The sequence below is a fragment of the Berghia stephanieae genome, chromosome 4 (assembly GCF_034508935.2).
Source record: "Berghia stephanieae isolate SIO BIC M18660-M18661 chromosome 4, UCSD_Bste_1.3, whole genome shotgun sequence".
Classification (NCBI taxonomy): Eukaryota; Metazoa; Mollusca; class Gastropoda; order Nudibranchia; family Aeolidiidae; genus Berghia; species Berghia stephanieae.
In genome coordinates, this window is record NC_088363.1 from 74,385,781 (window position 1) to 74,412,040 (window position 26,260).

General features: G+C 35.5%; 2 protein-coding genes across 5 annotated transcripts in view; both read right to left on the reverse strand.

Moving 5' to 3' along the window:
* Positions 1–282, reverse strand: part of LOC144971229 (uncharacterized) — a 46,810-nt gene extending 46,528 nt beyond the window's left edge. For all 3 annotated transcript variants that reach the window (XM_078911738.1, XM_078911740.1, XM_078911737.1), the window contains exon 1: positions 1–282. This exon is cut by the window's left edge and continues 2 nt beyond it. Coding sequence is in view for 2 of the 3 variants with exons in the window: in XM_078911740.1 (XP_078767866.1) it covers positions 1–9 (9 nt within the window). In the remaining variant the exon portion in view is untranslated.
* A 7,876-nt stretch (positions 283–8,158) lies between these two features.
* LOC144972095 (uncharacterized) lies at positions 8,159–20,547 on the reverse strand. Of its 2 annotated transcripts, none has more exons than XM_078913186.1 (4): positions 20,417–20,547; positions 16,596–16,812; positions 13,021–13,151; positions 8,159–8,607 (listed from the first exon to the last, which is right to left on the reverse strand). In XM_078913186.1, the coding sequence occupies exons 2-4, from the start codon at positions 16,728–16,730 to the stop codon at positions 8,511–8,513; spliced, it is 363 nt and encodes a 120-aa protein (XP_078769312.1). In that variant the 5' UTR covers positions 16,731–16,812; positions 20,417–20,547; the 3' UTR covers positions 8,159–8,510. The 2 variants fall into 2 exon arrangements, with proteins under 2 accessions (XP_078769312.1, XP_078769310.1); XM_078913184.1 differs by having other exon boundaries at positions 20,409–20,547.
* Positions 20,548–26,260: the final 5,713 nt, after the last annotated feature.

Below are 26,260 nucleotides of genomic sequence, written 5' to 3' on the forward strand. Positions count from 1 at the left end.
GAATGACATTGGACAATGAAAAAAAATATTGTTATTTAATATCTTCAATGAATTCTTCGAACTATTTCACATCATCATGTACAATTATGATCTTGGACTATCTCAAATGGGGTTTAATTACATTAAAAATATGGTACAAATATCACAATAACACTCTAAAATCTGCTGTATTTTAAAATCTACAGTATGATAAACGTTTATGGGTAATGATAATACTATTATTAATAACAAACACTACTGTAAAGATCAACCTAGCGTTATATATATATCTAGTTCAATAACACATATATTATGGATACGTGAGCTTTTGAATTGTTTAAAACAGGGTCAGGTTGATTAACTTATCAGGTGTGTTTACGGGAAATTGATGATAGCTGATTATCGACTATCTGATCAGGACAGTCCAAATGTATATGTTTTATCGAATAACAAATTGATAGTAAAGAACCAAAGCGATAAACAGTACTTGGGCCTATGATATCCAAATATCACAGCATTTTGTCTGTACGAGGCCAGTGTACTGATTAGATTAGCTTCCTTGTATATGAATCCGAGTATATGAACACAAACACACAATCGCGTAGTGAAAATCATGCATTCCTGCATCATTTAAACTAGTTTGAACTGTCTGGTCAGAAACTTGCATTCGGGCAATGCCTTAAGACAAGAATAGGACACTTATTCTTTCATTTTCAGATAATTCAGGGGAGCAAGCACGTATGTTGATAATAACAGAGATCTATTAGTATAGTAGCATACGCTCTCTGATAATAACAAGAAATGAATTGGTGGGTAGCGCCGTTTTTAGATCGTTCCTCTCGTGGCCAGGCGGAGATGCCTAAACAGTTAAATTCTCCATAGATAAGTTTTTTATTGTCTTCTGGCACATCTCTATTCACTTCATTTCTTGTTATATTTCTTTATTTTATTTGATGTTGACTTCATCTCTAAATTCATAGTCATCTGAAAGGATTTCTATCTAGGGTTCCCGACAGGATTGTGTAAAAGCATTCACCTGCCAAGCAATCAAGTTTTCATCAATCTAGGTAATCAATAAATATGTCGAAAAGTATTCATCTACCAAGCAAAGGGTCTGATTTGTATCGTTCCAGGGTGCAGTCCAGTGTTTGTCAATCTAGGTAACCAATAGATATGTAGTAAAGAATTCACCTACCAAGCAAAGGAGCCGGTAGGTATTGGTCTAGGGTGCAGTCCAGTTTTTGTCAATCTAGCAATGATTGGGCAACCAGATCTGACAGAAAGTGCTTTGTGATAAACTAAGAGTAGGATTCAATTTCTACTGTCTGTTTAAAGATAAGAAACCAGGAAAACTTCGACTCTATAAGCATTTTGGCTCCAAGGACTACATCGTATTACTTAATATTGATGTCTCTTTGTTTAAAATCATTCCATATATCCTTTTATTAGAGCTCTAAATATAGAAATGCACTTTACAAATGCTCATATTATTATAAAAACAAGTCACAATAATAACATGCAAATATTTAAGAACGACAATGATCTAAATTTATAAAATTAAAAAATCCCAAGATGTTAAAATAGTTATCAAAAGATGAGGTAAGTATGATATCATTTTACTTGAAATGATAATCAATTGGTGTCTTATGACTTCTATCAATTGAATCAAATGATCTAAGGTCATCGTGTAGATCTAGATAAATAAATCAATGCTCCTTCGGAAAATATTGATAGTAATTTTAAATAATCGACATATTTCAAAAAATGTTTTCAAGGACGGCTTTGCAGTCTAGTGGTATGACGCTCAGCTTGTTACTGTGGGTCCCTAGTTCGAGTTCCGCGGTGGAATATGCAAGGTCAAACCATCTAAAAGGCGCTTTATTTTCATTATGTCTCCACTCTCTGGCATAAAATGGGAAACTGACATATAAGATAAATGTCTATAAATGTGGGAAAAAATACAAACTCTTAATATTTCCCTTCAGATTGTATTTCCTGTCCGGTATTAAGTTAAGTGACAATGTTGGCTTGGAATCCCTTTGCAACGCGCTTTGGGCACATCTTAATTGACATTGTGAGATGAAAAGATCACTCTTTATAAAGAATGATTTTTTATAAAAATTATCTTTAAGGCAATACTTTTAACGTGCTAAACTTAATTCATTTCAAACCATACTCTTTCCATTTATTATCTGGTAATAACCTCGAATATCAGCTTGTTCGGAGAGAGAAAGAAAGAAAGCAAGAGAGAGAGAGAGAGAGAGAGAGAGAGAGAGAGAGAGAGAGAGAGAAAGAAAGAGAGAGAGAGAGAGAGAGAGAGAGAGAGAGAGAGAGAGAGAGAGAGAGAGAGAGAAAGTAATGAGACTGAGATAGCCGGATCGAACTGTTACATTGTTTTCCCTAATGATATATTGAGAGGTTGGAGTAAACTCGACACCCCCCTGTAAATATGTTGCGATAAGTTGCAGGCATCAAATCGTTCCAACAATCGGGTAAACTACGTTTTGTAATGGTAGCACATTTGACATATTATCAGGAAGTCTGAGGTTTGATTCCTAGTGGACCAAGTCTATTTCCAAAGGATGCTTTTCGTTGTATTTTTTTGTTGTTGTTTTTTTTTTTTTTTTTGCTTTGTTTGTCACAGTATCATTCACATCTTATGAAATAATCAAACTGAATTCCGTGGATATTGCAACACACACACAAAAACACCCCCCCCCCCCCCCGCATATAAATTATATATATATATATATATATATATATATAATATTATATATATGTATGTATATATGTATATATGTATGCTTGTATGTGTATATGTGCCTGTGTGTTTGTATGTTTGTATGTGTGTGTGTGTGTATGTTACGAGCGCGTGGTGTAAACAAAGTTTGTATTCCAAAATCAAATGAGTTCAATCTTTTTGTCACTCTATCTACCACACAATGATTTTTAAAAATAATTTCTGTGTTTCTTATAAATGAAAAGTTATTATTTAAAATATTTACATTAAATAACACCACTCATCAGACTCATCTTATTTTTTAATTCAATGCTTAACAATTGGACATCACAAATTGTCATTAAAACTTGATTACGTTTCACATTACAATAATATTGGAAGTGATATCAAAACGCAAATGTTAATTTAGAGATGGACTTGGTTGAAAGGAAGATAACTTGTCACTTAGTCGGACAATGGAATCAATAATATCGTACAGCGACTGTGAGGCGATGTGGTCTTGAGGTATTATACTTGCCTTCGAATCAGAAGGCCTTGGGTTCGAGTCCCGCTCTGAGCGGCGCATAGATAAGTCCTTGGAAGGGCTCTTAACTCGTATTTTTTTTTACCGTACTCGATCATGTGTATAATCTGTACCTGGTCGTTTACAGCGTTGTCTCTGTCGGAAAAAAAAACATGTAATATCCTAAATGGCGTCATATCTCGCTCTACATGTTAATAAGTGTTGCTGTTGGCGAGGGACCCTTTGTAAAGATCTTTGAGCACGTTTAGTGGATATTGCGTTATATGAATGCTCAAATCAAGTCAAGTTAATTGATTTATAATTGGTAGTGTGTTGTTGAGACTGAGACCAACCTGTGGTCTGACGCCTTAGAAGATGAGAACGGACCGAGAGATTAACATTCCGGTCATACTTTCTTATTTTCATTCAGTCCGCGAATTTCACCCTCACCAGGCACACCCACGCATTCCTAATATTATCCTTCCATTTCTTGCTCTCAAAGATTCCATGCATCAAGATGAAAACGAAACACGTTGTGTAAATACTATTATTCCACCCCTCTCCCTAAATAGTAACGTGTAATGATATACTGTTTACAATAATCATTTGTGGCGTCAGATTATAAATCGTTAAATTTCACTAAAAATCAGATTCTTTAAAAAGAAGAATCATTTAAATGTTTTTTAAAATAGATTTTTTATTCTAAGATGACGAAATAGGAATCGATTGTGGGGTAGAATAAATGAAATCTTACACTCTTGCGTTTTGGAATTCGAACTTTGTTCCCAACGCGCAATCGCAAGCTCGTGCAGCGGTTGAAACACGTCCGGAAATCCAAAAATCAAGAGTGTAAGAATCGTATATTAGAACTCGTTTATTGGTCAGACTTATTGATATGAATGAATCGATGACCATCCCTCTCAAATTACGATTATCTTGTTTTGGTGAACTAAGACCAAAGACCAAATTATATTATTTTGATTTTAAAATGCCTTTATTATGGGTCGATTTGGCCGAATGGTTAAAGCATGCATTGTGACCCGTAGGAACCTAAGTTCGATTCCCTCTTCAGGTACTTTCGTTTGGGTTTTTTTAGGGGTCATTTAAATCATTCGAGACTTGTAAGATGATTTTTCTGGCCAAGTTTTTAAATACGTGCTATTCAAAGCACTGCATTTTTTAACTCTTAAAAACGTTTCTCTTCGTCTAATTCACAAAGACCTGAGTGACGCGAAGGGTCAATGGGCATGATCTATATTACCTTTCCATGTGCTCGAGGTCATTGGTCACATTGCAAAGTGTGCTCAAAATGACCCACAAAGTGAAAAGTATTCACAGCTTTTGAAATATCTAGAATCACGATTGGTCATTTTGTTCAGAATGACATGAGTATGTGTACACTTTTCATAAACAAAACAGCGTGTTTACATTTGTTAAGAAGCATCCAATCGTTGGACAGCAACAAATCATGTGATAGATGACTGGGTTGAACGAAAACATGAATATAGATCGCTCCCATTCTCCGTAAATGGAAGTAAACCAGCTGGGCCATCCTTGTCTTGGCCACATTGATTCATTTTTCAGTTCGACGTTTACATCCATAATGATTGCGTCTGGTATGGAAGTAGGTACTTGCTGTCTCTAGACATTTACTTACTTATTTCTGAAATAGACATATCGAACTTACTTCTCAATATCGCCCTTATGGCTGGTTGGAAGAGGTTTGTAAGGAAAGTGAATTGGTTTGTAAATTGTTATTCTAATCTCAACGTTTTTACGGTTAGATAGATGTAAAACCTAATAATATAAGTAATATATATATATATATATATATATATATATATATATATATATATTTTATTTATATATAATATGTGTATATATATGTACTATATAATATATATATATCACACATAATAACATACAACACACACACGCACACACATATAATATATATATATATATATATATATATATATATATATTATATATATATATATATATATATATATATATAAGTACTGATTTTTATTCTCTTTATGTTTCAGATGTTATCTGATAATGGCGAGAGAAACGTTAATATTTTCTGGAAGAGCTTAAGCATTATACAGATCTGTAGCTCAAGAAGTCAATCACAAGCATCCTAAGCAGGGGAAAAGCCGTTTAGCCCTACCACTGTCTGCCCTTTGATTAAACCTTTCCAAGAATCTTACATGCTGACCGTGGGATTGTGGTCGACGAAATAGTGTAACTGATGAAGAAACATCAACCATGGGTTTTACGAAGATTGCTAGAGGACCCGTGAAATCAGTAAAGAAAATAAGTCGGGAGTTAACGATTAGCAAATCATCAAAATGTCGTATTGTTAAAACATTTTTGTTCTAATTGGAGCTCCACCAGACTTTACTTTTTGCGTGAGTAATTACCTGAATCAGACTTCAGGTGGAAGATTGATTTGGGGAAAGAGGACCCGTGGAGTGACCACCCCGATTCTCAGATTTATCACCTCATGACTATTTGGGGGTGAGGGGGGGGGGGGGGGGAGGGGGCAGCGTGGCTCGTCGGTACGGTCATTGTTTCGTACCCGAAAGGTACTGAATTCGATCACACGCCGCTGCGCTGTGTGGCATTGAGCAAATCACCTCGCCCTAGCTCAATATGCGGCGCCGCACCGTGACTGACGCCTGGGTTATTCCAGCCTTCCCTTGGAATAGACCCTAGAGACAAATTTCACCTATGGGATGAATAAAGGGAATTTTATTTTTCATTCACTTAGGGGACATCTTAAACATGTTGTTTACCAGAGTCGTCCACGCACTCTTAATGATTTGAGAGGCGATAACAACTGAGTGTCCACAAACCAACAGCGAAACCCCCAATAGAGTAAACGACATATTTCTAAAGACAATTTATGCACGAGGGACACTCTACATATATGTATAGCTCGGTATATTTATGCATTATGACGCAAGCACCGCATTTGGAGCTTGGGTCTAGTGATGATTATGATTTGTATCAGCAAAATCTGTTGGTTAACTTAACAATACAATAATAATATTGGCGAAAGCCGGTCCACACTCATTCACCACCCTGAAACCTCCGATCAAACCTGCCACAATGCAGTGTTCAATCAGAAGCTTTGCATCTCTGGGACCGTCTGCGCTTCGAGTGTGGTACGGTGTCTCGTCTGGTCACAAAAGTCAAGCAATTTTAAGTGTGATCAGTGACCGGTTTTAGTGACAGTGATCGTGGAAAATTAAGGAATTTAGTGCAGCCTGCCATGATCTCCACAAATTGCACCTTACTCAGATGAGATAATGACCTGCTCCCCCGAAGTTTGTTATACCAAGTCAACTTCTTCCCTTGTTTCTTTTTTTTTTTTTGTCACCCCCTCCATTGTCTTTGAGATCTGTGGCTCATTCCATATTATTTAGGAACCGCTTGGCTCATATTTGAGTCATAATGATTGTCTTTTTACATGCATTCTGGGGGTTTTGATAAAGAGGAAAAATATATCTCGGAAGAGATACACAAAACTGCTCTAAGCTATACTCACGTATTATGACAAAATACATATTATGCATTTTGGCAGGAAATCAAATTACTTTAAATAATGATCGATTAAAGTTAATGCTAAAATTCTGAAGCCCGAGCCCAAAGAAGTTAATGTTTTCTGGCCAAAATGAAAAAAAAAAACAATAAAAAACAACTTGTTTTTGTTTTGTCAAAGTATGCCAGAGTGGAGCGTAACGCTTTGGACAAAATTGAATATAACAGGAAACTAGCATCGTTTCGAGCTCAAAACTCTTATCCAGCCAACAGCAAACGCATTGAATATCAAGATTCCGAAGCATTTCTATATGGTATTTACTATTATTATTATAATTATTATTATTATAATTATTATTATTATTATTATTATTATTATTATTATTATTATTATATTATTATATATTATTATTATTATTATTATCAGCATTATCATCATCATTATTGCTTTTAAATTATTTTATCGTGCGGCTATGTGGTCTCGTGGTATAACGCTCGCCTTCGGATTGAAAGGTCCTGGATTCGAGTCCCGCTCTAAGCGGTGCATAGTTGAGTCCTTATAAAAGACTCTTTACTTACATTCTTTCTTCGTACTCAGGTGCAAAATGATTACCTTGCCTTTAAACAGCTTCATGTCTCGTCCTTCATGTTCACTGTTGGTGATGGTTAGGGATCCCTTGTAAAGCGCTTTGAGCACATTTAGTGGACACTGCTCTATATATAAAAGCTAAAGTTTCATTCATTTCAATATCAAACAAAAAAGAGAAAGCATTTGAAATGATTATGACAATGTGTTTATTAGGTATACATATTAAACAACTCTTAAATCTTAAAGGCCACAACATTATCATTCACTAAAATCAAATCTACATTAGGTATATCATTTAGAATACAGATAATTCTTTAGCAATCGTAGTTAATGTAAACATTGATTTATTGTGTCTTACTTAGCCATATGGTAAATTATATTATGTCATTACTTATGCAAGACATTAGAATATAATTATTATTAACTAAACCCTGAAGTGATAAATAATTATGTTCAACTCCAATACACTTTGAAACTATACTTTATTCAACCTTGTTTTAGAGAAAATTACAATGAAAGCAAAAGAATATTAAACAAATAATGATACGAAATGAAACAATGCTAATGACATAAGACTAATCATGAAAGAGATAACAATAAAAGCAATATCAAAGTAAAAATATTATGATACTAATGATAATAAGAATATGATATTATTATATTATTATTATATATATTATTATTATTATTATTATTATTATTATTATTATATTACTATTATATATTATATTATCATTAATAATAATAATAATAATAATAATAATAATAATAAAAAATAATAAATAATAAAATAAAGATTCCGTTATCAATCCGAGCGTGCATATGGCTACGCTTCCATTACGAACTCTTTTTAACTCCAAATTGGCAAGGCTATACGAGTCTTATATTAATATCAGCGACTTTCAGTGACTTCATTGTAAATAAGTGGGTTTTCTAGTGAATGTTTAAGGGGAATGAAACTTGCTTATTATTTAATTGATAGGAATACAATAGCGTTACGTATGTAATAACTCATTCCTTAACGAAATAATATAGGTAATTATGATGGCTTGAAGAAAATAGTGAGAGATCTCCGCAATCAATGGTCTCTGTTGAACATTTAAGCCAGCCTAGATTTCTCTCATGATATATTTATCTGTCAAGTCCCAGGCTCATGACGACTTGCAGACAAATGGGACTGTGAGGTAAGCGTTGTCTGGTCTAACATCAATGGTAGGACTACAGGTCTGACCCCATTGACAAACACATCTGAAACGAAATAATTCATATCGACGATAATAGCGATGTGTTTAAATAGTACTTACTCAGTCTAATGCTTATCAATTACGGTAATATAAAAAGTAGTCTTTCAGAGCCATTCGACCCATGAAGCAGGAGTTTACCACGGTGAAACGGACAATAGCAATTGCTTGCTATCCTTTGGATAGGACGCTATGTTATTGCAAAGTACTTTCCCCCCAGATCTAACAGAACCAACTAACCAATTACTGCTTGGTAGAGGGGGGGGGGAGGATGAGGGGGAGGGGGAGGGGGGAGGGGTCAGCAAAAAATCTCGACTTCACCCGGGATCGATCTTGGTCCCTTTACGTGTGAAGCAAGTACTCAAACGAAATAATTCATATCGACGATAATAGCGATGTGTTTAAATAGTACTTACTCAGTCTAATGCTTATCAATTACGGTAATATAAAAAGTAGTCTTTCAGAGCCATTCGACCCATGAAGCAGGAGTTTACCACGGTGAAACGGACAATAGCAATTGCTTGCTATCCTTTGGATAGGACGCTATGTTATTGCAAAGTACTTTCCCCCTAGATCTAACAGAACCAACTAACCAATTACTGCTTGGTAGAGGGGGGGGGGAGGATGAGGGGGAGGGGGAGGGGGGAGGGGTCAGCAAAAAATCTCGACTTCACCCGGGATCGATCTTGGTCCCTTTACGTGTGAAGCAAGTACTCAACCAACTGAGCAACTGCCCCCCCCCCAAAAAAAAAGGATCCATTATCGAGTTGGAGCATTGACTCTCAAGTGGCGAGTCAGTGCGCAGATCCCTGAACTATGAGAACCCTTCATATATATATATATATATATATATATATATATATATATATATATATGTATATATATATTAGGAGGAGAATAATAACCCGTGCTTGAAATCTTATAATACGTACTATGCTCGCAATGTCTCAGGTTTGAGAGTTTTTGCCAAGATGAGGGTCATTTAAATCGATCAAAAATGCGTGTTTTCCAGATTATGTTAGTTGACTGGTTAAGTCAATGTAAGTCTACAGATGACAACCGTTCATTAATATAGATACACCGTCTGAGGAACAGCGGTCTGTGGAATTTGAACAAAATTTACAAAATATCAGATTCGGGAGCAGGCGCTGGCTTTCGAGAAAAAAAAACAACAGAAACCTGTTGTGCTAGACATATTGATAGCAAAATACATTAATACACGACACGTCCTTTTTAGCTAGGGGTCTGATTTGTGACATTTGTGGCCGCTGTATCAAAACGTTATATTATGTCATGATGAATCCAAACCCAAAAAGTGAAATTAGATTTAGAATTATTCCAACTTTCAGCCTTTTCCAATAGAAACAATCGAGGCAGGCTGACTTTTAAGATGTTTTTTTTTTTCTTGTGTTTTCTTTCTTGCTTTGTTTGTTTCATACACGCTTTTTCAGATCTTTATCTTACACCAGTGCCTGATCCCTTATTCGTCACTTTGATACTTGCAGAAAGATGAAAGTTTCCTTATTCTGTGAAAACTATAAATATAAACTTAATGTTCTTCATTTATAAATTGAATTCGACATGTTACATTTTGACAATGCGTCACATGTGTGCTATCATCACACCACAGTACTGAGGTGTTTTGAAGTTGTGGCATTTAAATGGTTCAATTATATCGGTCATGCTGCTCTCACCATTCTCGTGTTATTTTGTTGGTCTCACTTTCCAATTAGATTATTACCGTAATTACCCCTAACAACAAATTACATGTTATTAATGTAACCTAAGTACACAGATTAATAGGTCTCATAACCGAACGCATTATGGGCCTGGTTGTTGTAATGAAAAATATTTTAGATCTGTTTGAGAGTATTTCCATTTCAACGATGAGAGCATAAAATTTTGGGTTATCAAGCCTGCAAGTAAATACACTTCGGCGCTCACCAAGGACGATTGCCAACTTACAATAATCTATTCAATTATGAGTCTATAGTGAAAATGATCACCCCCATGGCTGGCACCCCCCCCCCCCCCCCCAAAAAAAAAAAAAAGCAACAAGCGCAAAATATCAATGTGACCTCAACACCGCTATCGTCTAATATCATAATACATGTTATCATAATTATATTCAACATTGAAACAAATTATTTGGAGGGGCACTAACCCTTGTTGATTGCCAGCTCCCTGCCACGATAATTGTTCATAAAGGCCAGACATGATACTCACACAGACAATAACTGCTGTCATACACGACCAAAACACATTGCTTTCATTTTGGCCAGGAAATTTTTACTTCAAATATCAAATGATTAACCAGTTGACTGCCGTTCCAGAAAGACACGTATTGAAAAATTGGCGAGAAAACTCGTCCTTCAAATATCGATGAAACGAACCTCATCTTGGCAAAAGCTCTCAAACCTGGGACTTCGAGAGGTTTACTGGTTAAGTTGAATTTCAACTTGTCCAAAAGTCCTAGAACTTGACACATGAAAAGAAATGTCAGGTTTGAGAGTTTGATAACCACGCCGCAAAGATGCCATATCAAAGATTTTGGACGTACTTCTAAAATTTTGATGCGATCTTTCGATCCCCCATTTTGATTTATGACTGATCAGTAGCATTTCTTCGCATGGTCCAATTGATTCTTTAATGTCTTGAATAGTGAGTTGATCCCATGCATTTTGAATTGACTCTTTTAACTTTGTTTCTGTGTAAACTGTTGTACCATCCTTATAAACCGTCACTGATCAAATGCTATAGTGCTGGGATTTATGTCAGGGTAAATTGAAGGCTATTCGTCTTTGGAAATAAATCGAATATGATTTTTGCTTGCACTCATTGTTAGAAGCAAAAAACTTATTCTAGACTTTGCCTCGATTGCCCATTGTCATGCGACATGAATACTATATTATTCAATTTCATCTTTCGCGTACAATTGTATAAATCAAAGAAGCACAAACAATCTCAAACTTTTTTTTATCAATATCATAGATTTGCGACCTTGGGGTTGTATTTCAACGTAAAAGCAAATCTACCAGATGGAGTACGGTCTCAATATATCCCTTTCCCTTGTTTATCATTTGTCAACAATGCCTGAACAAATCCATTAAATGTCCTTATTTTTCCATTCTTCCATTCTCTCTAATGACGACCTGAGATATCTTATTCAAGCAGTGGGACCAAGAGAAAGTCTTTGGAGATTTAACATTAAAAATTCATGACTTATAAGTGATTAGAGAGTGTTGGTCCTTGTGGCACTTGTAAATAATGCGCTTAAAAAGCAGAAAATAAACCCATCCACCCCTGTGATCAAAATAAATGGGAAACGTGGATGTAAATATTTAAACAGAGATTGTAAGGGACACGGGAAAACGAGTACAAATAATTTACTGTCCCAAACGGAATGTTGCATAACATTTTAAACAACAAGATATGAAGTGAATAGAAAAGTGCCAGAAGACAATAGAGAATAAAAATTTTTCGCGGCGGTGGTGGGGTTTGAACCTGCGACCTTATTGGTACGACAACTCCGCCTGGCAGGTGAGAGCGTGGCTCTACCGTGTGAGCTATCCACGAACACAAAAATATTCGTTTCAAACTCAAAGTCATTACTAGATCCCTCTCTCACCCACTTCTTGAGACCGCCGATTCGTTCGTACACCACCATCGCGAATAATTTTGACCAGCAGTTAAGCCTAATAGCCAATATTCTCAACACAAACATATAACATAGAAACGATTGAGACATTGAGTATGCTCCGGTGTATGGGGTGAATTTTTAATTCAGAAAAGTGAGTGGAGCAGGCACTTATGTTGGTAACAACAAGACATTTTAATAGTATGTAGGGTGCGGCTATGTGGTCTAATGGCATGACACTCGCCTTCGGATCGGAGATCCAGGATTAGAGTCCTGCTCCAAGAGGAGCATATTTGAGACCCTGGGCCCAATTTTATGTTAGCGGACTAGATTAGTTCTTTACTAGTCTAGTAAATGACTTGCTAGTCTTAAACCTAAGCGAACCAAGTGACTATCGACTGATCGGACTACAATGATGCCCCCCCCAGCCCCCCCCCCCCCCCAAAAAAAAAAAAACAAAACAAACCCCCACAAAAAAAAAAACAAACGAAACAGAAAGTGTGTTCTGATGAATCACATTATTTCAGTCAGTTACAATGCCAGCAGAATAACTTTTGTCTCCACTATACTTTCTACTCGTTTTTCTTTTTGGCTGTTCTTTGAAGCGATACCTTCGACTGCGAGTCTCCGTGCCGTTCACTCGCAACTCGCGAGCCCGATTAGATTCGGGTTATTATTTTTTTGTTAGTTTTATATATATATATATATATATATATATATATATATATATATATATATATATATATATGTATATATATATATATCAACTAAAGCCCAACTTACATGGAATTAATGTATTTACAGTCGTCATTTTCAAGCAAAACTCTTGGAGACCAAGGACAATACGCCCACATGCAAGGAGTATTCTTGGAACATACTCTACGATGGACCAGCCTGCTGAGTGATCGGGGGTGCTGAAAATGTAAATAAAATTTAATATCAAGCTTTACTGGTGAACTTTAAGTAGAATAGCAAAGATTATTATATAGAATTATGGGACAATATGTAGAGAAGAACAAGATTGGGGATCATTAATCAATCCCCTGTCCTCGTGTTTTAAATGCAAATGAAATATTAATTTTCTATTTATGATCCTTATAAAAAAAGTTCATAATTCCAATAGTTCTCGTCGATGTGTAAAGTCTTCATGCTAGAGGCTGCGGATTGTAAAAAGTATCGACCAAAAAATGACATATAAATGCTTCAAAAAGTACTTGGAATCAAAACCCTTCTTCAGCAATAGCATAAACAATTAAGATGGTAATTCTTTATCGGAGAACTATTAGCAAAAATTTATAGAAGTAATTTTGAATCGAAATGAATAAAATACACGTTACAAAAAACTAACGCGCAGTATAACAAATCACCTATCGGATGCGATCCGTCAACTCTCGGAATTCAGACCGCCAACGTTTTCTTTTGTCATAATATGATACAAGCAGAGATATTATTATTATTATTATTATTATTATTATTATTATTATTATTATTATTATTATTATTATTATTATTATCATCATTTATTATTATTATCATTATTATTATTATCATTATTATATTATTATTATTATTATTATTATTATTATATTATTATTTATTATTATATTATTATTATTATTATTATTATATATTATATATATTATAATAAATAATAATAATAAATAATAATAATAATAATAATAATAATAATAATAATAATAATAATAATATTACATCCATCATCATCATCATCATCATCATCATCATCACCATCATCATGGTGTGTTAGAGCAAAGAGAAATATCATCTAGAGGAACATTTATTAAACCACACGCATGCTTAGTTATATTGCAATCTATCAATCATAGCGGGGATGGTGAACATTGCAACTTGATATTTTTTTACTTCGGAAATGACACAAATAATGACTTATTAAGAATGTTACAGGGACAATCGTGAACACTCAAGTTATTAAATTATCGAAACAGAACCCTTTCGTACCGACGTGAGCTGAATGAACACCGCCATGTTGCCCTACAAGTTACCTGCTTTTTACCCCCCCCCCCTCCCCCAACCCCCAATATCTTTGTGAAATTATTTTGTAAATACTTTGATTTCAATTATTTTACTCGCGAAAACATGCCGACACTGAGCCTTGAAGAGAGAGTCCGTCTTCTTGGTCATATTCACCCTAAACAGCCAGTGGCCGAGGTTGCAAAGCTTTTCAATGTTAGAGCTACATGCAATTCTGTATCGCAAAGTTCAACAACGAAAGGGCATTTGGGGCGGATAGATTAACCCGAAGTAACAACAACCATTAATGATCAAACATTACTCGACAGACAACCCACCCCTGTCTTAAGCCTCTGGCATCGCTGTGGAACAACATTTCAAGGATAATGTTAGGAAGACTTGCAACTGCTGGACTCAGAGCGAGAAAGTCTTCTGTGCAACCTCAACAGACTGAGAATAAAACGGGTGATGGAGTGGCCTGCTATAAATCCAGACCCCAATCGTACTGAGCACCTCTGAGATCTCTTAATAAGACCTAAAAGGGAACAACAGTGCCAAGCAAGGAATGCTTACGACCTTTGAAACATTGTTGAAGCAGGAAAGAATATGTCACAGCAAATGACATATCTCCATTGATGAACTCTATGGGGAGACTTGTACGGGCAGTGACTGGAAATCTTGGTGGCATACGCGGTTCTGACTTTGAAAAATTGTTTCTTTTTTTCAGAAGTAGTGAAACCCAACCTGTATTCTTTGGGTCGTCGTTACTTCTATGATTATGCATGCAACGTGATGAAATTTGGCTCACATATATTTAAGATATTGCTCGATTCTGTGATATGACTTTTGTCTAATTTTATCTCTTAAAACTCCAATGAATCGGCTCAAAACAAGTGTAAAGTTCGTTTTCCGCGTGTGTAATATGATCAATAAAGATCATACTAGACGTCTATTCATTTGTACTAGACTAGATACATACATTTCCACATCCTTTCATACTTTGCGAGGTTTTTCCTGCTATTCGTGCAAACACACGCGCAAAAAGTAGAATTAAATCAATTCAAAACATCCGTCCATTTACTCAGACTAGTGGTCCATTAAGCATATACAAATAAATCCTAAATGTAAACGATAAAGTGAAAATGATTGTCGTATTGATCGCTCCACATCCACGGGTAAATACAAGTAAAAGCTTATGTTGACACATTGTATCTCTAACCCAATGATCGTGACACGATGTTGTTTATTTACATAAATCGTAAGGTGCTTTTATTTGTAAGACGTTTCGATGAAGGGATGTGGATGACCATGTAATTGAAACCTCCAATCCAACGGTCGGAATATGCTGCACTTTGTGCATTTTTTTTTCTGAGGTCAAATGCGCTCTATGGTTCATTTGTAAAAGACAAAACTGACATGCTAAGAATCAGGACCTATCTTGCGTTTCTGAATCATTTAATAATTTGTAAAATCCCTATCCCATTACAGTTAATTGGGTAGAGAATATTTATATTTGATCTGATGAAAGAACTCTTTGATATACTAACATTCTATCCAGATTATATCAAGTTTTGCGATAGGTTTAGTGAAAAATTCCAGGCCAACAGCAGCAATGAACATGTAGGACAAGACATGGCGCATGTAGGCACTAATACAATTCTTTTTTTGGTGTAAATAACAATGTTATCGGCCAGGTACTCATTTTACTCCACAGTGCGGTGAAAGAATGTGAATAACGACCTTATACAAGGACTCAACTTCGCGCCGATCAGGGCGAAATCAAACCAGGGACCAACCTGTCCACAGGCAAGTGTGTCATGCCAAAACACTATAAAGCCGCACCAAGGCGTCAGCCGCAGTATACTACGGCAGATTCAGCGAGGGAGAGGTGCCATGGTGCCTTGCTCAAGCCCACACACCGCGAGTAGTCGAACTCAGTACCGTTTGGGTACTAAGCAAAGACCATACCGCTAGGCCTCGCTGTACCTAAAAGTGATTTTATTCTAATTAGATAAATTCAATTTAAAAACAAAATTTAATCATTCGATTCACTCCGACATAATACAGTTTGGATGTGATTTATCACATATTATAGAATACGACCTCCATTAACTACACATAAGCGAAAATGAATCTTATTTATAACCATGATGTATCCCTTTCTTTACCCGAATATAGAAACAGAACTATGATACTCAATGAATCCCGAGAGCATGTTACCACTCACCTGGTGAAAAAAGCAAGTCTTTGGTTATATTAAGATACAAGAGATTGGTGAAAAACTTGTTTCAGATTGAATTCAAACATGACTAGGGAAGAGTTAAATTATCAAAATCAATGAGAACAAAACATAAATGTCTTCTTACCCGACTCTTGAAAATAGATGAAATAGCTAATGACGACGATGACGACGACGACGACGATAAAGAAGGCGCTGGTGATGATTGAGCGATTCCCAAAATCAACATAACAACAAATAAAGAAACAACTGCCTGATCCATCTTAGCTGTGGTTTTTGTGTGTGCTTGTGTCTTTGAATGTTTCGTTTTTAGGTAGCGTTTCCTGATTTCTTGCCGTTGCTGCCTAAAAAGAATATAAAGCAGAAAAAAAAAGATTAAAATAAATATAATATCCATGATTTTTTTCACATTTTGGGCAAGGTTTACAAACAAAGAATACAAAATTTATATTTAACCTACCATTGGCGAAGATTTCCATTTTACTCTGATGTGAAATAACACCGTTTTCACCAAGAAACTTTATGGTCATGTGGTTTGACATTTGCCCTCGGACCAGTAAGTCTTGGATCCGAGTTCCGCTCTGTCTGGCGCAAAGTTTAGTCCTTGGAACAGGCTCTTTACTCAAAAAACTAAAATGAAAATGGGCACTTGACCGAAAACAGCGTTGTTTCTGTCCAAAAAAATAAATTGTAAAAGCGCCTTACAGGCGTCCTGTCTCGTCCCATGTGCCAAATGCTACTGTTGGCTGGGGACCCTTTGTGTGGTGCATTGAGCACAGTAAAAGGATATTTCCTTATATTAAAGCTCAAGAGACACACACCCTTCAAGGGGTTGTTGTATATAATAATATGACAAGGGACGGGTTTTCCATCGGACAACGCCTGGGCGTGGGTATGCTACCGCCTTTCACATCATATCGAGAACAACAAGCGGCCCAACCACTATTTCATTGATCCACACAGAGAAATATTAGCGATGTGACTTGGACCCCAACGAATCGGACCTTACGATCAACGTTCCCCTTAAAAATCAATCTGTTTAGCATTAGGATTAGTTGGCTCAAGTTCGTAGCGCTTTCGCTTCATACGCGGAGTGACTGGGTTTAATCTAGGGTGAAGTTGAATTTTTTTCATACACCCCCCCCCCCCTCCCTTTTCAACCCAACAGTCATTGGGTAGATGGATCTCTTAGATCTAACGGAAATTCCTTTGCGGCAGAATAGCGTCCTATCCAAAGGTTAGCAAGCAATTGCAATTGTCCGCTTCATGCTACAGAGACCGGGATAAACTGCGACCCTCATCGTTATCAAAATCGGCACCCCGTCATCCTTACATTGACATAAAGTACATAAATGAATATGATTTAATGGAAATGATTGTCAACTTATCCTTGTGGCGAAAACGAATTGAATAAGGGAAAAACCCGAATAACCCATTGCCATAATAATACAAAGAGTGAACTAGAGATACAATACACGCATAATCATTTATCTTTAACATTTCACAGCACTTTCAGCAGTCCAAAGGTTTAACCACATAACTGCCGTACTTTAAAAAAAAAAGATGTAGATAGCCTATTTAAAAATGTGTCCAGTAAACGTGTCCTTTAAATATCGACCGATGTAAGTGACCCTTATTTTGGTAAAAACTCTCAAACCTGGGACTTCACGAAGTACCAGGATGGGAGTTTTTGCCATGATGAGGGACATTTAAATCGATCGATAGTTGAAGGTTGAGTTTTATTGACGAATTTTAAATAGATATTTTTCCAGAGTACGGCAGTTAACTGGTTAATGGATTGTCGACTAATAATAGTCAATTCTTGATAAATAAAAAATGCTTCCACAGTGCGTGGGCAAAATCTCTCGGATTTTACAATTATAAGTAGCCATCACTAATGACAGGCTTACTTGATTATATGTCTGAGTCAGCATATCGCCTGTTGTATCTCCGTCCCTTCATTCATATTCATCAAACCCAGACAGTGATATTTATTATGTTTTATGAAGGGTACAACGGTGGGAACGCCTTGATACTTTAATACTGATATGTATGAGGGACCTAATTAACCCTGAATAAACAGTAAGTAATCGATTCGGACCCGACATAAACCAACAAAAAACAAAAACAAAGAAAAATAAAACTACAAAAGTTTTTACGCTGCTCTATGCACATTCTATCGGAAACGGAATGAAAATGGTGAGAAGGTGATAGCTCAGTTGGTATAGCACTCGCTTCCCGTACAAGGAGACCGAGATCGATCCTGGGTGAAGTCGAAATTTTTTTCTGTCCCCTACCTGTCTCTACCCATCGTTAGATCCAAAAACTAAGCAAGCAATTGCTATTGCCCGTTTAACGTTAAAGAACCCAGGATAAATTCCGGCTGCATGACTTTCTCCCGAGTTCTTTTTTTATTTATGGTGTGATATAACTAATAATACAAGTTGCCTGATTATTTCTCCCTAAACAATGATTCATAAAGTGTTTTTCTTGTTTGTTGTTTTCTTTTTTCTTTCTTTTTTCTTTTTGTTGTTGTTGTAACCGGAATAATGCTGCCAACTTTCAACCGAATCCATACACTATTTTCATAAAATTCATGTCAAAATGACATTTGAAATGAACAATACAACTGGAAATTTACTACAATTTATCGACTTTTCTACTTCGACAGTGTTAATCATCATCTACTATGTTGGGAGTAACGGTATTGATTACATTCTGTATGCTATTGCTCCATTTATCTCATATAAATGTCATGTACTTTTATCTATTACTTATACTGGTTTCTCTCTGTTATTCAGTTTATATAGATGGAACGAAATCGGACGAAATGGACGTCACTCAGCTCTTTGTTATTGTTTTTAGCCAGCCATTTTTATGGGTAGTTCTCAATAAATTATATTAATCAGACTATAAACTTTTAAGGTCACACAGTTTTGTGTGTTGGTACGTCATATCCGGCTGGCGAATGTTGTAAGTTTTTTTGGCTAAAAGCATCGCATCAATATATTATTTTCTCTCTTTAAATCGTTGCCCAATTTGGTGACAAAAATATTCATTGTAAGTAAACATATTTATTATGGTAGGTCAAAATATTAGAATAACTATAAGGAAATCTTCTATACCTGTTTTTATATAATCGGATTCGACTGTAGTTGCACGATAACCGAAAATAAAACAAGGGTTTATATAACTTGATAAGTTTCATAAATGGAAATATAAAAGAGAAAAAGAGTTGTCGGTCATTTTTTTAAAATCAAACATTTTAGAATGACTTGATTTTTTTTAAAAATGCTCTTTCGCAACAATTAGGGTCCCGATATTAGAGTGTTCGACTCACATACAAATAAACCAATTTTAAATCTGAGTAAAATTGGGTTTTTAAAACCCTTTCGTCCACGCAGTTGTGATTGGGGAGCTTGAGTAGGTTCTGTCGTACTCTGAAAAATGAACATAAACCAAAGCTTATTTTAAGTTTGAGTCAGAAAACTCGTCTTTCAAATACAGATCGATTAAAATCATCCTCATCTCGTCAAAAATCTTAAACCCGGGACCTCCCCGAATTTCCTTAAAACTCCAGATTTGAGTGTTTTTGACAAGACGTGTGTTGTTTCAATCTATCAATGACACGGAGGATGATTTTTCTGGCCAAAATGTTTTTGATGCGTTTCTTTTTCTGTTTAGATATGGCAGAATATAATATTTGCTTCGTGATATACCAGTTTCTTGTCCAAGCAAGCGATATGTTAAGTTCGTTTAACGCTAAAGGGAACAGATGGTTGTGACTCCGTTTGAGGAGTTTTTTTAAACAAAATGAAAACCAGATAACAATCCAGCTCTGGTTTGACCCAATGTGCCACAAGTGATATAAAACTTGTAAAAAAAAAAAAGACAAGGAATATTCCACATGAAATAATATGTTAGTAAATAAACAACCTACAACTCAACTATTAAAAGGCTGTAGCATCAACTCCTGTTTTGTGTGCGTAAGAATGAATGGATTTACTTGACACTCAGAGACTGCCTGTTTTATAGTCACCCACTCGGAGCCAAATCAAAACATACGCCCACCCAACACCTCGAATGCCTCTCTACCAAGCGGGCAGGAAGAGCGACAACAGCCAAGTTTGTAATTCCCTCACTCGCCAACAGCAGCATACGGGGCGACGATCATCGCTCACAACAAACAAGTCGCCACGACAGTTGCCATGACGTCGTCATACTCACCCCCCACCATTTAAGTTCCAGTCATTTTATTCCATTCATAGATGATACAGGAATAATAGGTGACAATAATAATCACGATGATGATGATGATGATGATGATGATGATGATGATGCAGATGGTGCTGATGACGATGATGATGGTGATGATGATGATTATGATTTGTTTTGTCTGTGTACGGGTGAGTATCGAAACGAACGATACACGATGTTGCTTATAGTTATAGCTCAATGTGTGTGGGTCAAATCACTCAAATTTGGATACAGATAGATCTGAAATAGATTGGTGTTGATTTAAAATCCGATGGAGAAACGTATTTGAAAATTTGGTCAGAAAACTCGTCCTTCAAATATCGATCGATTTAAATGACCCTCATCTTGGAAAAAAAAATCCCCAAAACCCTCTCGAAACCTGGGACTTCGTGAAGTCATTTCAATCGATTGATATTTGAATGACAAGTTTTCTGACCAAATTTTCAAATACGTGTCTTTCCAGAGTGCGGCAGTTAACTGGTTACTAGCAGGCCAGTCAAGTCCTGTTAATGACAAACCAAAATCATTTTACAATTTTAAATACTAGAAAAAACATCCAATATACAAAAGAAAACCTTGACCAAATGCAGTTTGGTTTGATTCGCCGTGAACGATTTATCTGCCAAATCTGAAAAAAACCCCAAAAAGAAACATATTTAAAATTTTGGCTAGAAAACTCTTCATTCAAATATCGATCGATTAAAATAAACCTCACCTTCGCAAACTTTCGAACCTGGGATTTGCGGAGTGCCCGGATTGAGAGTCTTTGCCAAGACGAGAGCAATTTTAATCGATCGATATTTGAAGGACCAGTTTTCTGGCCAACATTTTGAATAAGGGTTTTTCCAAAGTACGGTAGTAATGTTTGAGTGTGTTTTTATGGTTGTGGTGAATAAGGCATTATTTTGATGATGGTGATAATGAGAATGATGATGATGATGATGATGATGATGATGATGATGATGATGATGATGATGATAATAATAGAATGGATCTGGCTTAGCATTGCCTAAGGGTTAAAATATTGAAGTTGAAGGGAAAATTGAGAATCGTACTAAGTACGAGAACATAATAGCTTTTGATGAAATCAGCAAATCGTGTATCTAAACATACTAGACTATCTTTAAATAGAATCCTAACCATTACTGCAAATTCACCATGCTCGTAACTTGAGAGTCCATTAACGATTCACAACACGCATGATCCATCTCATGATAGCGAATGGATTCATTTTATCCAGTGTTATTTATTAACCTACAGCCAAGAACTCGTCAAATGCGTGCAGGAGTTTATTATTTGGCTTAGTCATTACTTTATATGGTGTTAGTGATTTTGCAATGATACATAAACTATCCTTAACCTTATGGCGTGTGGATACATTTGGCAAATTATTGGATTTTGTGTCACACTAAGGATCCGAATCCACTGGACCAATCGTCACCAAATTTGCAGTGTTTACAATTGACATGAATATGGTTTGCGTGTATTATGAGATTGATTTGACACCGTGATGATTTTATAGAAAAATCAAATTTGTTTCATCAAATTCCATCGAAAACAGACGCAGTCAGTTTTAGCACGTGGGTTGTGTGTCAATTTTCCGGTTAGCGAGTATGACAATGAAGTGGGAGTGCTTGCATTGAATCGATACCAGTTAGTGGCTCCTCTCATAATTTTGAATACAATAAAATTCTTAGTATATATATATATATATATATATATATATATATAAGAGAGAGAGAGAGAGAAGGAGATGAAGAAGAGAGAGAGAGAGAGAGAGAGAGAGAGAGAGAGAGAGAGAGAGATTAGTCATTTTCCGTTCTTAACATTGGGATAGAATTCGACAATAAATGAGCGAAATGTATACGATATTAAATGCAGAAAATATGTTTCTGTGATTATCTATTTTTATATATTTTAGAAGGACCTATTTGTGCAAAAGGTCAAAAAGTGAACAAAATCGGTTTTGGTACACATGTTCGGCTGTCGAAACAATTGGTCCACCATTGGTCAGCAGTATCTTTCTTTAAAAATGAAATTTGAAATACCTGAATGGGTACTTGACGACATGTACTTATTTGCAGGACTTATAACTCAACTTGTCATGAGCCCATTGTTGTACCTAATGGAAAAAAAAACTGTGAAACCGACTCAAAATAGTGTCTATTACAACAATGTTAAAGTAAGCGTAAGATCGCAAATTTATAATGGGACTAAAATATCTATTAAGGTATCTTTCGTTAGATTTTTCATGATAATTAAAATATGACAGCGAAAGAGTTAAATAATCACGTTTTCATGGTATAGTCTAGCAATTGTTTAAATTATTGAATTATACTTCTTGTAGCACCACTCTCGTCTCGCGGAGAAGAGTCCGATATCGAGGGTTTATTATGTTTTTCCAAAGGACAAAATAATAATATACCAAAGTATAACTACGTCATGAGCAGATTCCAGGGCAAGTCCATAAAAAAATCATCACTTAGGTCAAAAAATAAGTCTGTTAACTGGTGATCGTAATTGTACATTTTACCATCCAGGATAGTTGAATTTTTAATATTCTAAAAAGCAACGGAGCTATCCTAATGTTTTCCTCTCCAAAACTCAATGGATGCGGGGCAAATGTTGGCAGACATTAAAGTTCGTGAATTTTTATTGATTTTGTCCTCTTATTAATAATATAATAATAATAATGTACTTTATTCATCCAAAAGAAAATTTTTGTACAGACGTATAAAAATGCCGACAATACATCAACATAATATACGTAAATATAATGTGGTAAAGTAAAATTTGGTAATAGGTATATATAGTGTAATAATATTGTAGGCTGTAAGAATAAGAATTGCTGTGTAATTTAGATTAAGTTGATAAATGATGATACATGTATGATTTGTTATGTAATTGGTTTGGTTACAATTTTACAAACGATTGCGATGACATTTTATTACATTCCTGGTTCATCAGTCTTGACAACTTACGCTAGATATGAATGCCACGTCAGTGTGAAAAAAAAGTGCATAATTCTTTTTTTCATAATGATGTAATGGTTTTATTGATTTATCCTTTTGCGTACACTTAAATATCGATCTTACTATTTGATAACCAGTAAATGGTAAGAAGAAAGTGATCAGAATAATAAATGTCACCGTCACTGACGTGTCACTGTATAATAAAACATCTGGTTTGCTAACAGGTAATGAATGGTCCCATGCATAAGATATTAACAACAATGCATGGGAGTAATTGAACTTTTTTAATGAATTGATGATTGTTGGGTTTATGTTGTTATTAAAGTATAAAATGTGTGTCTGCCCCTCTTTTCCAGATTTCATCCGAACTGAGTCCAACTACCTCAACCGAAAGAGTGAGAAAAAATAGAATGAGCATGATGGAGGAGGAGAACCTCAGGATGAAGGAAATGAATAAACAGCAGCAGAGAAACTCCAGATTAATTCAGACTGATTAAAAAAAGAAAAGAATTGAGCATTAAAAGTAGTGAAAAGAAAAAGAAATGGCAAGCAGAGCAATAACAGAGGATTTTTTAAAAACAACCGCTCCCAAAAAAAAAAAAAAAGCTTTCAACTCTGTATAAGCATTTGAAAGTGCTTTGTCAAAATCTAAATCCAGTCAACCCGGCAATTCATGTAAAATGTCAGCATTGTTTTTGCTCTTGCTGATAAATTATCAAAAGCAGACAGTTCAGCCACTGAGACTAAGACAAGTGGATCGGCCCTAGACATTGAAGTTCGGAAGTTTTAGGAATCAGATATGGGCTCCTGGTGACTGGTGAAAATTTTCACAATAGACAGAACTAAAAATGGTAAATAAAGGAAGCAAAAGAAGCTATCACTTTCAACTGTGAAAGAAGTTCATGCTCAGTATAAATCATAAAAACCCGATTTCAAGATAGGCAAATCAAAATTTGCGGCCCGATGTCTAGTAAATATTTAGATCATATCGGAGAGGGATCAAATGTTTTCTGCTGTGTGTATCGTGAAAACTCCAAACATTTCAGTGGAATCAAAAAAAGTCTGTCAAAGAACATCGACAGCATACAATTGTTATGTGTCTCTATCTGCAAATCAAATTCATCTTCCTGTTCTTTAGATTGTTGTGCTTGCTCAGAAAAACCGTCGTCTCTGGTTGTTGATGCACTGATTCCTGAAGACAATAATGTTTCTGTCAATTTCTTTTAATGGGTAAATAAAGCCAAGAAGGAAGGAAGAGAGGATGATGCTTAAAACGAATTGGCAATGCAAAATGCAACTTAAGCTCTTAAAAAAACAAGAATTCTTTTCAATCACACAGCATTCACAAAAGAATTAAACTTCTGGAAATTTTCAAGCTCTGGATAAATTATTCTTCATGAAGGTTTCCGAGAATTATGTAGTGAGATACCAAAATGAAATTATGACAACCCATTAGCAGCAGACAGGCATAATAGACTTAACAGCTTTGATAACAAGAGCAACGGTCAACTTCCTTTGTCAGATGATGCATTACACACGACAATGGAGCTGTAGTTTGTGACAACCAATTGATTCTCAAGGACTTTTGTGGTGAAAGGTAATGCAAATGACATTTATCATGTGAATTTCTATTCTGACATATCTGAAATTCAGTTCAAGAACACTTTTACTAACTACATTGGCAATGCAGGAAATCTTTAATGAAAACATACTAGCTGCTGATAGCTGGACGAGGAGGAAAAATTAATTGTGCCATGTTAATGACGAAGATGTCTGTCCAAAACAAATTGCTTTTATTTCCTAAATCTCATCGATGTTAGAACTTACAGGGGAGAGAATATTATGTTTTAATTTCATAACAGGTTTGGGGAATTAATTAAGGTTAATTGGTTTTTGCCATTGTTTTGGACAGTGTACGAATCTATTATGCATGTATAGATTTATTGCAAAAGGTTTGTAATTAATATCTTTTTTTTTTGGTTAAAAATCACAATTTTTGTTCCTGAATTTGAATCAGCTTTATTCAATTGCGAGACCGAAATTTATGTTGATATTTCAAAAGAAATGTGTTAAAAATTGAATTTTCATTTTTGCCACGTCAGTGACAGAGCAAAGCCAGACTAAACTTCTAACATGTAGTTAGTATCGTTCCTTTGTTATTATCAACTCAATCAATATGATTTAATAGACTTGCTCAGTTAAATCCAAGCAAGCTCCTAGCTTTATATAAATCAGAGAAATTTACAAGTGAAGCAAGTGATCCAAAGGATGGCATACATAAATTGCCACGTCAGTGACAGTGATTTTGCTTTATCACTTTTGTTTTTTTGTTAATGAGTAAAAACAATGTTTTCCCCAGGGGAACATGTTATTAGTGTGGTGTGCTTTCAGACCATCATTATTTTCTTTATGGTTTCCTACAATGTAAATCTACGGTCCTTCTAATGTCTCTGAATGCCATGTCAGTGACAGTTGGACTTGCCCTAAATCAAGTCAAATCCACTTTTGTCGCAGCTTCATTCTGATGAAGAGTGCGACATATCTATTTTTGATCGTGAGTGTA